Source organism: Alnus glutinosa, chromosome 3, assembly GCF_958979055.1.
Source record: "Alnus glutinosa chromosome 3, dhAlnGlut1.1, whole genome shotgun sequence".
Classification (NCBI taxonomy): domain Eukaryota; kingdom Viridiplantae; phylum Streptophyta; class Magnoliopsida; order Fagales; family Betulaceae; genus Alnus; species Alnus glutinosa.
Genome location: NC_084888.1, coordinates 18193471 through 18208624, shown reverse-complemented (window position 1 = coordinate 18208624; position 15154 = coordinate 18193471). Strand labels below are relative to the sequence as shown.

General features: G+C 36.4%; 1 protein-coding gene across 1 annotated transcript; it reads right to left on the bottom strand.

Moving 5' to 3' along the window:
* Window positions 1–1573: 1573 nt before the first annotated feature.
* Window positions 1574–2385, bottom strand: LOC133864788 (protein SMALL AUXIN UP-REGULATED RNA 51-like). The gene has a single exon (XM_062301200.1). It carries the CDS (start codon window positions 2329–2331, stop codon window positions 1810–1812), a length of 522 nt encoding a protein of 173 aa, XP_062157184.1. The 5' UTR covers window positions 2332–2385; the 3' UTR covers window positions 1574–1809.
* Window positions 2386–15154: the final 12769 nt, after the last annotated feature.

The following is a 15154-nucleotide window of genomic DNA, read 5'->3' as shown; positions in this document are numbered from 1 at the left end:
ATATATATAAATGATTTCCGAGTAAAAATGGGTAATTGTATCTGTATGTATACAATTATGATCCTTGAATAATAATATTAACACTCTCTATATATAAATATATATTTATTGCAGAAAATGAGCTATTATGAAAACTGCACAAAAAGGCTGTAAGTATCTCTATACTTACTGAGGACGAAGCTGGTGGACTTTTCTATAATATTGTGTTTACTGCTTTATTTATTTGTTTGTGCATGTGATTTTACATATTCTCTATTTTTAATTAAATTGGTTAATAACAAAGCTGGTATGCAGCAGGGGGGTTGATGGCTGCCAGTGGAACCTTTGGCTTCCGTGACACTTAATAAATAAACGGGTTATGACCATTGGCTCATAGTTTGCTGGGACCTTTGGATTCCAGTAACAAACAAATAAGTTTTAAGTGAGAGTTGGCTAATACAGCGGGGGGGTGATGGTATTGCCAGCTAGGACCGTTGGCTCCCACAACACGCTAATCCGGACCGTTGGTTTCATCACGAGAGGAGTGCAAAAGATGATAATTAAACTTTGCATTTAAGACTATCATTCTACTGCTTTATAATTATGTCTATATTCAATTTATATCTATGATTCGCGACATGAATTATTTATTGCATATACATGTGATTATAAAGTCATATACATTGTGTTGCATTTCATAAATAAATCAGAATTCATTATATTATGGAAAACAGTGACCTCACTTTAGTGTTTTGTGTTTTTGTTTCTATATATATATTAGTGCAAGTTTATAGACAAAGATTAGAGCTCAAAAGGTCTTAAAGCTAAGGATACATAGTTTGTATTTTGTTTGTAGTCTTCTGTGTTTATAACATTTTATGTTGACAAGATTGCTAATGATTTCCATGTATTCTTTTGTATCACTATCGACACTTGTTTCCATGTATTTGTTCTAAGTATTTTCTTTATAAATGTCTAGAAGTATTTCAGTTAGAAGCTCTGTCGTGTTATTCCAAGCCAATTGGATATATTATATTCTGCTGCCAAATCTTAACTCTGATGATGTTGTAGTAATGTCACGTGTAAATTGAAAAATTTTCACTTATGCCTTTTTGTAAAAGGCGGGGCGTTACACCAATACGGTCGGAATCTGGCTAGTTTCTTTCAAATCCGACCATACTTCCGGCCTTCATCGCTGGAATCCAACAAAAGTAGCTAGAATCCGATAAATGTGGCCGGAATCCTGCCAGCCAGTGACGAAATCTCGTCACCAGTGATTTTTTACCTTTTTTTTTTTTTTTTTTTTTGTACGAGCCAAATGTCGAAAATATTTTCAGAAAAATCTCTTTTTTTCCTTTATTTATTTATTTTATCTGAAATCTCAGCTATTCTCTCTTTTACATATATTGCTATAACCAGAGTGGATCTAAATCTCATCTTACCCTTACATATGCCATTATCACAGTGCATGGTCTGGCAGCATTGGCTACTACATCTATATCTGAGACGAAACTCAACGCTTTTCTTCAAAAGATCAACAAAATCTAATGCCCTAACTTAAAATATATATATATATATATATGAAAAGGAAAAGGAAAATCTAATGCCCTTAATTTGCACCAAAGTAATTAATGTCAGATACAATAAAACCAGGATCATAGTAGATATCCAACTAATACTACTTTCCTTCATAAAAAGATATCAACCTTATTATCTATAAATGTGCTCTGATCTTACTCCTCTCCCTCGTACATTGCATTCGCAACATAAAGTTTCAAAAAGAAAAAGAAAACGGAAAAGATTTGGTGAAGAAGAAAAATATTGAAGTAGTCATCTACACATTTGAGGATGATGAGAGGTTGTAAGCTCGCAATCCGGTGAGTAGCACCCAATCTTTTCGTTGTCTGCATTGAAACCAAACTCATTTAAGTAGACTGCCTCTCTTTTCTCTTCAACCACCTTCAATATTTTCTCGAACACCGACACTTGACACGGAATCTTGAGCACACCCTCCTGTTGGAAGCCAAATTCTTCTTCGGCTTCCCGCAGTAAAATCCCGAATGCTTGGTGACCCAAGTATTCAGTTGGGATAACGAATCTCTTAAGCTCCTTCCCTACACAAACGGCGAGAAAGCCTTTCGGGACGACATCGTTGGAGGCCGCCGAAACATCTGAAAAGGATAGTGTTCTCTTAAGGAAGTTGATGCTCTTACTGCCAGTACTGCTAATGTTGGCGCTGGTAGAAGTGGCGTTGGAGCCGTTCTTTTGAGCATTTGCAAGCTTTTTCCACTTCTTGAGGATCTGTTGAAGCCTTACAATCTCTCTGATCTTGTTAGACTTCTTTGAATCCATCACGAAGTTGCTTTCTGCAAAGAGAGCTGCTGTGACTTTTCGATCTCCTTCAGATGCTCCCAATCACAAGCGGGGGATGGTGCGAGAATTTAAAGACAAAGTTTAAGATGCTGTTCCAAGTTAATCATTAATTTATTTTTTATTTATATTATATTAAATATGTATATATCACATATTGAAAATTGGGAGATAATACATGCACTACAAGTATACAACACTAATGCACATTGAGGTGGAGCCCATACATGTAGATCCCCCAATATACCTTGCAATATATTGTGCACTTGTAGTGTACTTGTAATGCACTTGTTGTAATTTGATCATTTCCCTTGAAAATTAAGATACGGTGGTTACAGGTGCAACTGACTCTCAGCTTTCAGGAATCAAAACCCATCAAGGGGTTTTTGTTTGTTCAGTGACTTAATTCTTAGGTGAGTAGTTTCTAGATTTCATCCCGACTCTCTTGGATTCTGCACTTACTTTCTCAGCTTAACATCCTTATTTTGTGTAAAAACCAGCTATATATAATAAATACATGAGACTGAATGATGACGGGGTGGGTGATTTATTATATCCATTATTTAACACACCTTGCAACAACTATGCGGCTATAAGGGCACACATCAGCTTTCTCACCTCTGTGTGTGAATTGGGAATTGCACCAATATCAAGCTACTGCTGCTACCGGGGAGGAAGATATACTTTTGTTTTAAAGGGAGGAAATCGCTATGTTCTAAATTCTTCTTGCCGAATGGACAGTAGGAAACCACTGCTATCTTATGTAGTACTTCCTGCCGAAAGGACGGAATCACCTATTGTAACTGCTGATTTAGGAATTGACGAATGTCTTAAAACCGAAAAATGACCCACTCTGTTTGGGATAGCTCTTAATGGCTTATATACTCCGGACTAATGAGGCAAGTTAGTTCATAGCCTAGTGGGAAAGGCTAAACTAAGGAGTATTCGTAAGTAATACAAAGAATGAGTTCCCCTCCCAAGTCTTACTGCCTCCATTGATCGTACTCTTGTGATTCTACCTGCCGACACTCTGCCAGCCTATATGGGTTGGCCTTTACGCATCCCCGCATCTTCTACCATAATAGACTGAAAGAAGACGGGCACAGAAGATGACGTGAAAGAAGACAATTTCCCGATAGTGAGAGCTTAAGAGTTCTAACACTAATTTGATATAACCCCGCCAGTCTCTAAAATGTATTCCCTTTCGTTTGAGTATGCAAAAAGTTCATGTTTCTTTAATTGACTAATATGATTTAGTAGACCGTTATATAAATAGGATAACGTGGTTGTAAAAATTAGCATTTGGATAATAAGAACTTGTAAAAAGAAAAAATCAAAAGCCAATTTTCACCGGCGCACATATATATCATCTCAGTTGTATGATAATTGATAGTCTAATAAATAGCATTTCTATTTTTTATTAATAGTATTAAAAAAACAAGTGATAAAAAACACATACCATTAAAAAAAAAAATATATGTTTCTCATATACTAAAAAACATGTGACACTTTAAAAATTAGATTGAAAGAAATTCTTTTAACTCAATTTAAAGAAAATTTTACTATCCCAATTTTTTGAAAATTTTTGTCTATACAAATTTTCCCTTCTTTAGAGAAAGAGAAATGCATATCCTCAAGTATTCACTACCATTCTAAATACAAAATCCAAGGCATCATTTCATGGAATCCACCTAAAAATATTCACTAGCTAGTACATATATAAGTTATATTTACGCGATCTTTACAGCGGTTTCATATGATGCAACTTGGTGTAAGAGATTCAGAGTAATTTCTTTTGTTTCTTGTCCTGATGTAAGTGCTTAATTATTATCTTATTTTTTAAAATATTGATCTCATATGTGTGTTTGGAAGCTAAATCCTTTCTTTACATCTAGTGTAATTTATTGCAAGTGGTTTTGAAACAACTGTTTTGACAGTCAAAACCCACAAGCTAGGGAGGTTCGATCTCCAAAATTATCAAATATATTAAGCTTTGTCTTGATATCTGTACTTTGATCCCTCTTTAATGTTCTTTATTCAGTTGTTGCTTTTATTTATTGAACTTTGGGGTGCTTGGAGGATCGTGGAAGTGGGCATTAAAGAAATTCCATGTGAAATGCCAATAATTGTTTTTTTCTTTTTCTTTTTCTAACCTGAAAGAGAAAAAAATGTGTAAAATAATAATCCCACAAGATGACATCGCAGTACGAAGTGAGAACATGGACGGCCTTTCCATTCAATCATGAAATCACTTTTTACATTTGTTTGACTAACATTTGAATGATTAATTTAGAGGTGGGTAGAGCCGTAGAGGTGGGCACAAGGTAGGAAGAGCGGATTTTTGTTATTTTTGCCCCCGAACCCGATCTTGTGGGTTTCAAAATCCCTGCTCATGGCTCGGCTATTGTTCATTGTAGTCATAGGGTCATGGGTTTTGCTGGGGCAGGTTTCGCCAGTTTGGTTGGACGGGGCGGGCAGGTATTTGGGGTTCCTAATCCTAACATACCAAAAAGAAAAGAAGGAAAAGAAGTTTACGCTTTCCTATTGGTGAGGGTGACGGCCGCTCTTTTGCTCGGCGTGAGAGGTGAACAAAGTCAAGATCTACTCCATCCCCTATTCGGAATCATCTGCACGGTGCTTCCAGTAATCGTTAGATTCAGCGATACTAGAACGAAGGAACCCAAATTCAGCGGTCTTCTCGATGCTTCCAGTAAACGTCTGCTCGGCCGGAAGGAACCCACAAAGAGATGGATCGAGAGGGTTCTTGCGACCTACTTACGAAGAGGGGTCTTCGACTTCGAGTAGGGAAAGCAAGAGTGAAGGGTGAAGAAGATGAAGAGCGGCGTTGATATGAGCCAGGGCTAGAAAACCCTAAGTGCCTGTGTTTATAGGCGATTTCGTTTGAGGGTTGAAGAGGAAATGAAGAGCGGCGTAGGTGTTAGGGTGTTTTATGTGTTTTAGATTTTGTGCGGGGTGGGGCAGGTCGGATACTCAGGGTTTTTAAAATGCTAAACCTGAGACCCAACCCACCCCACACATTTTTGCAAAAACTAGACCCGTACCCGTGATTTTTAGCCTAAAAACTGGCTTTTTCGAGGCGTGGCGGGTTTGGGTGGGTTTTGCCCACCCCTAGATTGATTACAGACTTTTCCCCTTCACCTTTAACGTAACTTGGGCGGGTATTATATGCTCAAAGAATAAGACTGGAAAAGAAAATTAAAAAAAAATAAAAAAATTATTTACATGGTTTTGAAATGTAAATTTTGTATTTACATTATTTGTGCATATGACAAATAACTTGTTTACATGTTTATTTTTATTGATTATTACGCACATGTAAGTAGTCCATGAATTGCATTGACTATTGTCTATAGTGCGAGTAATGAGATTATCGCACCGAAGATATTAAATCATAAACCTTACAATCCATAATTTAATGTTTACAATTAGTAATGAAATTTGGCATTCCATTTGCGAATAGTACAACATATCGATCATGATGATATATCTTGATCATGTGAAGTGGTGACTTCAGATTGATATGTTGGTGCATGCAGATACAATACACTAAACGAACCACGAGAGTTGTCATTCCTTTAAAACACAGTCGAAATGAATGATTGTAACTCTCAGGCTTCTTATGATATTGATTCTAAATCATAAGAGGATTGTGAATTCAGATGTAAATTAAAGATCACTTTGATTTATAGTGAGATATTTATTGTAGTCAAAATTTATTGATGTGTTGGGTAATCACATGTAGCCATTGAAGGAACACTATGCTCAAGAAAGAATCCAAGTCAATTGTTTTAAGGATAAGAAAAAAACTACTTGAAATAAATTTAATAGAGTAATTATTCTCAATCCCTGGTCAGGGCATTTTGGTAAGAGTTACTAAAATAATTAGGAAAACCTTCACTTGCTACTCCTAATATTTCATCATTTTTGCAATCATACCTTTAAACTTTAAAAAATGTAAATATAGTGTATTCATCTTTCAATTTTTTTAATTTCAACATTTCAATAGGATTTTCCGTTAAATCTTGTCAAAATTTTCAAAATACTCCTGTTTCTTTTTAAAAAAATTAATTTTTTTTTCAAAGATCCCGACATGGGTATTTTTGCAAGTTTATTTAAATCCTCACCAATGTCTAAATCTTTGCAATTTTTTTCTTTTTCTTCCTAAAAAAAAAAGAGGGTTGGTTTGGGAATTTTGACATCCCTACATTAGCATTTAACAGAAAATCCTAATGGATAGTTGAAATTGAAAAAAAAAAAAATTTGAAAGATTGATAATTAAATTGACACTTCTTAAAGTTAAATGATATGATTGTAAAAGTGATGAAATATCAAGGGTGGTAAGTAAAGCTTTTCAAAATAATTATGTACATAGTGAAATGATATTTCACGAGTAGGAGAATAATTATGTGATTAAATTGGGTACTTGAAGATAAATTGTAGTGAATTTAAATAGTCTAATTGAGTTTAATTCGTCTCCAGAATATTTCATATAAGAATCAAAAGTCAATATTAAGAATTGTGTAAGGAATTAATTGAATTAATCAAAAATATAAAGTAGAGTGCAATTACAATTGTTTTAGTTGAATCAATTGAGGAGATAATAAGTGTCACAAGCTTATTTGAAGCTACTTTTTTATTTTTCTCTTTAAGCTCCTAATGTAAATTGACAATATTGACAGGCTTCTATTTAATTAGATTGCATGTTTTAATTGTTAAAACATGGCTAGAGACATGGTGCATGGGGCATGCATTTAGGGGACTGGTGTTGGGATAAAACCAAGCCAAAGCCATATGAATAGGCACTTGGGCTTGGGATTTATACCCAACCCTAGCTGTGTATTACATAGGGCAAGAGGTTTTGGGTTTTCTTCTAACCCTAGCCGCCGCCTTGTAGTTTTCTACTAGTACTAAAACTCTCACCTCTTCAAATTATGTAAGCCTATAAATAGAGGTGCCTGAAAGTTATTGTAGTGTAATTGAAAAAGCAACTTTGTATGCCCATTGTCTGGTCATATTAAGACATTGGGGAGAAGACCTAATGGTGTGTTTGGTTCGAATGTTTTTCAACATTCGAATCGGGTATTTTTTCAAAAACCCGGAACCCGGAACCAATCCGAATAAAACCCGAATGATGCTTGAATGATGCTTGAATATGGTTTGAATTTTGAGGTGAAATGATGACATGGTGGACCTGCTTTTCAGACTCGTAGCATTGATTGCTACTCTCAAACCAGCTTTTTTCCTTCTTTTGTTTTCTTCTTTTTAAAAACAAAACTCTCTCTCTCTCGTTCTCTCCGGCTGGCGAAGAAGCTCAAGACGACGGGATTTGGAAGGCCGGCGGGATCGGGATGACGGGTCGGGACGCTCGGTCGGATCTAGGCGGTTTTCTGGTCAGATCTGGGTTTGGATCGGGACGCATGGACGGATTTGGGCGGTTCGGGCTTTGGATGGCATGATTTTCCGGCCGGATTTGGATTTCCAGCTGGATCTCTCAAACCCACGCCGGTGTGCGTGGGTTCCTGCCGGATCTTTCCCGAGCTCAGTCGCCGCCCGTCCATGGCCTTCGGAAATGGACGCTCAGTGGTGACTGTCTTGGAGGTGGTGATGCCGACGTGTTCCGGGGTGGTGGTGCCGAGTGGTTCGTGTTTTGGGTGGGTGGTTCGAGGGCACCGATCTTCCTATTGTGCCTGAGAAGAAAACCAAAAAACACAAAAAATAAAGATGGGAGTAAGCTTTTGGGTGTGAGTGTAGCAGAAATGATTTGTGAAACCGTCCCCCATGTTGCTCTCGTGAGTGTAGCAGCTTTTTTTTTTTTTTTATTAACCCAGATTTTTGCTATTAACCCAAACCTCTTTTTTTTTTTTTTTTTTTTTTTAGGTCAAAAATAAAAATAAAAATAAAAATTTAGTTTTTTGAGTTTTTAATTTTTAATTTTTAAACTTTTTTTTGAGTTTTTTTTATTATTAGTTTTATTTTTTTAATTGAAAAGTGTCACGTGGCAGGGGTAATATGAGAATCTTTCGTCAAATATGGCATTTTTCAAAGGTTTTGGTAGTTTGGGGGACCGGAGTCGAAGTGTTGGCAGTTTGTAAGGCTAAAATGGTATTTTTCCCAAGATTAATTTTCATCATACCAATCATTATTTACAATTTTTCAATATTATTTTTTTTCAATTTCAAAAATTTAACACTTATTTTCATAACACTAATCATTATACACAACTTTTCATACAATCCAATCATTTCCAATCACTTTCTATCATTAAAAAATATTTTTTTTCCAATCTCAAAATTCAACACCCAAACACATATTCAAAAAGAATCTGAATTTTATTCAACATCCAAACACATTTTCATTACCTCGAAATTCACAAACAGATTCAGAATATTATTCATATTCGAAATATTCAATACCCAAACGCACCATAAAGGTCCCAAAAATCCCCAAGGCAGCTGTGTTCTTTGGAGGAGCAAGAGAAAGAAATCTTTAGAAGTGGCCGTCGAAACAAGTATGTAGTCCTCCCTTGTTTATTTTTTAAAATAACATGATCTTGCCATGCTTTCATAAAGTCGATCTTAGTGTCTTTCCGTTGTGCAAATTATGTACATGATCTCAACACTTAGAAATTCTAACAAAAGGTAGTGTCAGGACGCCACTTAGACACATCGGCACTAATGATATATTGGTATGTTGCAACCTAACTAAATTAAAAATATAAATTAAAAAAAAATTAAATAAAAAATAGGGGGTAGTCGACTACCCCTTTCTTGTGAGAGGCAATCGCCCCTCGTTTGGGGCAACTAAGAGCTGGTTGCCCCTTTCTTTTTAGGTGCGATCATTCCTTGACCATCCTAGATAAGGGCAACCACTCCTTACTTGCCCCTCACAAGGCTACCCCTCTCCTGTGAAGGGCAGCAATCCCTTGACCACCTCCGAGCCACCTAAAATAGGACAAACAAGAAATTTAATAGTTGTCCCTCACCTGCCATGGCTACCCCAAACGAGAGGCAACTGGCCTTGCATGAGAGGGGTGGCCAGTCACCCCTTTGTGAGGGGAGGCCAGTTGTCATCCCTCTGTTTTTGTCTTTTTTAAAAAAATAAATAAATAAATAAAACTTGTTTTGGCTTTTTAGTTTTTATTTAGGTAAGATTTTTAATTTAAATTTGATTGACATGTCCCAGTATGTCATTGGTGGTGATGTATCTAAGTAGCCATGTGGGATTAACTTCCATTAGAAATGCTACTGAGACGACAATTTTTATGCAAAAGCAAACCACAAGATCTACTCTATAAAATCCAAACCGCAGGGGCTGAAGTTTTCATTATTCCCTAGAGATAAAATGAATAAAGGGTACTAGAGTTAGAACTAATTAAAGTTCTTTATTAAATATAAATATGGATCAAGATCTTTTAGAATTCATAAAAGAATCTATTTTAAAGAACATTTTAAATGGTAACCATTAATTTTAAAATAAATAGTTCAAATTAACGACCTCAGTATATATCGTACATGTGATATACAGAGGTCTATGTTCTAAAATGTTTTTAGTTTTTTCATTGTTAAAAAAAAAAAAAAAATCATTGCTTATTACATGCATGGATGTGATAAACACTGAGGTGAACAAATTTTGAAAATAATAATTATGGTTTCAAAAAATCTACAAGGTGAAATTCCATAAGAAATGTAAGGAATCCTGATCTCTAGAATATTATATATATCTTAAGCGGTGTGCATAGTCATTAAAATTAAGGTAGTTAGTGCACGGCCATATACTCGTCTCAATGGTCATGAGGGGATGGGAAGTTGGGAACAACAAATTCTAATAATCCTGTTACCAGGATTGGAATCAGAATTTCTTATCCATGAGGGCCAAAAACTAATAAGGGCAGAGCCTAATTTTTAAGCTTCAATCTTTATATTAACTTAATAAATTTTTTTGAGATAATTTTTGAAAACCATGCCCCCTGGCCAGTACTTGTTATAATTTTCAGGATTTCAGGATTTCAGGATTTGGATTTCTTTATGGTCTAAGAGGAACTCATGCATTTGTGGTCTAAATGAGTTCCACGCATGCATGTACATTAACATTGTTACATTGTACACATACATGCATTTATGATTTTTCTTTTTTAAATTATTCAAGAAGATAGGTTCAGTTGGCCTGGTTGTATTAAAATAGAAAGTAATAATGAAGTTGATGCTGATTTGGTCAAAGGTCGTTGAAGATGGACAAATCGTACACTTCGATTTAAGAGCACTTTAAATTAGGGTCATTATCTTAATCGTAGATTATTGCTTAGCACATGAAGTTAGCTACGAGAGTATGGAGAATTTATCTTTCGCTATTATGGGTTTCCTAAAGGGTTTGCTCTACATTTTTATTAAAGTTGGTTTCTCGCTCACATGACATCTTGCATATCGACATTATAATAAGCTATACTAGTATATAAATAATTACAAATCTTCTCACTCTCTCTCTCTCTCAACGTGGATTTGTTGTGACAGACTGAATTTATGGTTACAACCAGAATAATCTATTTTAGGGAATGGGGCCGCCAAGCAAACCCAAGTCATCATTATACCCCAATGTGATTCAGGCTCATTGGGAGCATTAGGGCCGAGCCCCACGCCCAGCCCTTTAGAACCGATCAGTAATTTGAGTCCGTATCCAACAGTTTACCTTCAATCTCGATCATAGTGGGAGGATGAGCCCATGCCACGTTCTCCGAAGTCTCATCAAGTTGATTAGTCCCACATAAGCAAGATATCTACGGACCCTGTTTCATATTCAGCTATCACCAGTGTTCGCATTGCTCCTTTTGACGAGTAACAATACACAGATAAGATCGATGTCCCATTAGCACTTCGAGACTGGATCTATAGCCCTCCTAGCGGACGGGACTTGATATCAGTGTTTGAAAATAAATATTGACTTCTAACAACAAAGTGTGTGTTTGTGCGCAACAAAATATCTTAAATGCGGAATATAAAGAAGACAAGATATTTGTTAACGAAGTGGAAATTTTGTAAAGAGAAAAACTACTTCGGGACAGCGAAACCCAGGATATCCACTATACCGAAAACAAAGCTAGTTACAAGAAACTCCCACTCACATACCCTTATGCAGTAGTCATACCTTTAACTCTGACATGAAGACCATCGTGAATGCTTCCCACCCAAATCTCCTACTTGAAGGGGTCTTCAATAGATTTCTTTACCTTAGGGCTGATCCCTAAGATAGACTTCACACGAAATGTTGAGCACACACCAGCAACGGCTTGAAAGCTAGCGGATCTTCGATTCTCCCTAAACACCCTCTCTAAGCACTATGGAATTCGATACAGAATTCATACAATTTACAAGCTTAGGGCCCTCTATTTATAGGCTTACATAAAACCAAAATCTGCTGAAATTCGGACTCTGGCTGTCGAGTGTCCGGACGGAAGATAGCCACGTCGGAACGTTCTTCTGCGATCGCCTTTCAAAAAGAGTGCAATTCTTTCCTTATCAGGTCCACGTTCGAACGGCTTGGCCGACCGTTCGGACGGTCTTCGCTATAACTCCTTTCTGCGCTTGAACGGAACACTGGAATATTCTGAAACGCTGGACAGCGTCCGGACGACTTGCAGAGACTTCCCTAACAGTGTCGACTTCTGAAATCCAACTCAATGTAGAATAATGATTGACCTAGCATCCGGACGGTGTTGCTCTATTGTCCGGACGACTTCAACGTAATCTACTAGACACTACGGGGCGTCCGAACCCCTTCAAAGGCTCGTCCGAACGGTTACACAGGAACCGGCTATTCAGACTTGGAAATTGCATTGAATCTTTATGGACATCTTCTTAGAAACTTGTGACTATACACATGGCATGAAATAAGACACTGTCCATATTACTTGAAGAATCTGAATAGAATCGATAATCCTGTTAAAAAGCAATCATTACATAAATTGTGAGTAAGAGCAAACCTGTCCTTAGGGAGAGTGGTTTGACTATACCAAGACAGAAAAGCAATGACATGCTTTCTCTGTCATCCTTAGAATGTACCTGCCGAAAATTCTCAAAGCAACCAATAGAAAATCTAGGGATAGAAAATGTGGTTCCTGAAACAGAATGCAAGGCAAAAATAGGATATATAAGATATGACAATCAATGCAATACAAACATACCTGATATGCACTAGGATTTAGGAACCAAAATCTTAGGTATGGTGAGACTGCACCTATACTAGGTGAGTCCACTCCCCCTCAAGGGGTGAATGGTCTCACTCTCTCTGACTCAACCTTGGTGTACCCGTGGTAGATGTGATCGGGTGTTGCTCATATTGTCCATTCTCCTCAGCATCCCTTGTAACAAGCTCAGCAACCCTTCATAGGCATGGTTGCTATTGGACTTTTGCGGCTTTTTCTTGTAGTGCCTTGATGTGTTCTTCAGAACAGACCGCTGTTGTTGCCGCTGATGCCATGGAACTTGATGTCCCGCCGAAGGTAGAGTACTTGATGCGGTCTTAGTAGGCAACTTCCTCTGATCTTTCTTCTGAGCTTGGTGTTGTGCAAATATCTACCTAAATAAATAGATAAATATTTGTACGTTTTACTCGCAAGTGCACAAGATCAAAACGATAGTATAGTAGGCAAATACGAGATCATTCCCACGAGGATTGGTATAAATTGTATTTAAAGAGAAATTCCTAAAAGCGATACGTTGAATAAGACGGGATAAAAGATTGAATTAAAAATACTATGAAGAAAAGGTAGGGCTTCGATATCCACAGCTAATCATACTCAAATAAGATTCGCAATATGCACAATACTACAATCATAACATGATGCTTAATGTTTATCAGCCACAAGGGAATGGTATCTTCTCCTAAAGCTATTGATTTCCCTAAGCAATGAGTTAGGCATGGTATCTACTCTAACTCTTTTCTTCCTTGAAGGATCTAGCATGGTATCTACTAAGTTGTTCTTCAAGGAAGCATAAATCTATGGAAATCGGTAAACACACTCAGATTAGAATATGATATCTATTCCAGTTGTCTTTATGTTGATTAATCCAAGAACCTGTGATGGGGTTCTTTTGTTACTTTATTATGCGCAGGACTCGGTCATCCAAATTGACATAAATAACAAATCCATACCACATGTATATGATGACCATGCATAAACATGAGAGGAATTCAAGAAAATAGGAAATAATCAAGTTAAGCATCAATATATGAATTGTAGCAAAGGCGCCAATTGAATACCTTAACGAGACATAATTAGGGCTTCAATCGAGCCCTAACTAAAGTATTAGTTACAACTAATATAAACTAAAATTATATACATACAGAAAATAAATAAATAAATAAAATAAAAACTAGGAAGAACCTCCAAAGCTTGATGGAACCTTTGATTCTTCTCCAAAGCTTGTGTGTCCTTTCTTCAAAAGCTAGAGGCCTATTTATAGGGATTAGAGAAGCTCTAGAAGCTCTAAAATTCCTATTACAATTCTAAGTAGGTCTTCTAGTCCAAATAGAATAATTACAAGTCTTTTCCTTTTCTGAAATTTCTATCCAAGTAGGAAAAGGATTCCAAAATTCATACAGATTTGCAGTGTCTTATTTCGGGGCAATTTTGGCATGGTAAACGTCCCAATCAGGAAAAACCTATTTCTTACATATTGTTTAATTTTCACTTAGCTTTCTAACACCACATATAATATTTTGTTGCAATCTAATATTTGAGCCGAAAGTTATGATTAAATTACTGAGACGTGCTCATTCTGGATTCTTTCCGAAAATAACGAATTTTTGCCAACTTCTCTTTCCTTAAATTCAAAATTGATTGGAATTGAATCTATCCAAAAGTGAGTTTGCTGACTTCATTATAATCTTGGAATTTGATGGATTTTCTTTCAAAAACTGTAAAATACAAGAAAACACAAAAACAACACAAAACATCAAACTATAACAAAACTATGAGCTTAACATATGTAAATTAAGGGGCTTGAATGTATAACATTCAACACTTATCACACCCCCAAACTTACATATTGCTAGTCCCTTAGCAATGCAGAATTGAAAATAAAATGAAAACCAAAACAATAACTACTCTACCTCCTCTGTCGCGGGAAAAACGATTACATTTAGCTATGCAATAAGCCTTTTAAAGCCCTAGGACTCCCTAGTGGACGAGTAAAGTCTCGTGAGGGTTTTCCATGAATGATACCCACAAACATTATGCCAAAATTCATGTTTATTCCAAAGAGTTAAGTGTCACCAAAATTATGATTCTCATTCATTAGCAAGCTTAGAAAGATAAACTCCATCTTCAATATAAAACAGAATTCCAAAGTTTAACCACTTACAAACGACAAGCTGAGGCATCACAAGTTCAATTCATTGTAAGGTGAACTAACACATAATCATGAGGCTTCAAATTAATTCCAATGTGCAATGACTCAATATCTCAAAATTCACTGGGATCCCCATCAAATTGAATGACCAAGGCATAATAGCAAGAGCTTTATTTTCTTTTTTCTTTTTCCTTTTTTTTTTTTTTTTGGTCAGGCTGTGCAATGCTTAGTTATCTTAAGCTTTCTAATTGACCCATGTAACGAGTGTTAGGCTAATGCACCCAAACCAGATGGCTTTAGGGCACTAGGGGTGGAGACACCCCTAAGAGCTTACTAACTCAAGTCAAAAAGGCTACAGAACTAAACTAGTCATGACTTTAACCAATCTGAATTTCTCACTTTTTGGTGCGAACATTCACTGCTTAATGAGGCAAGAAGTC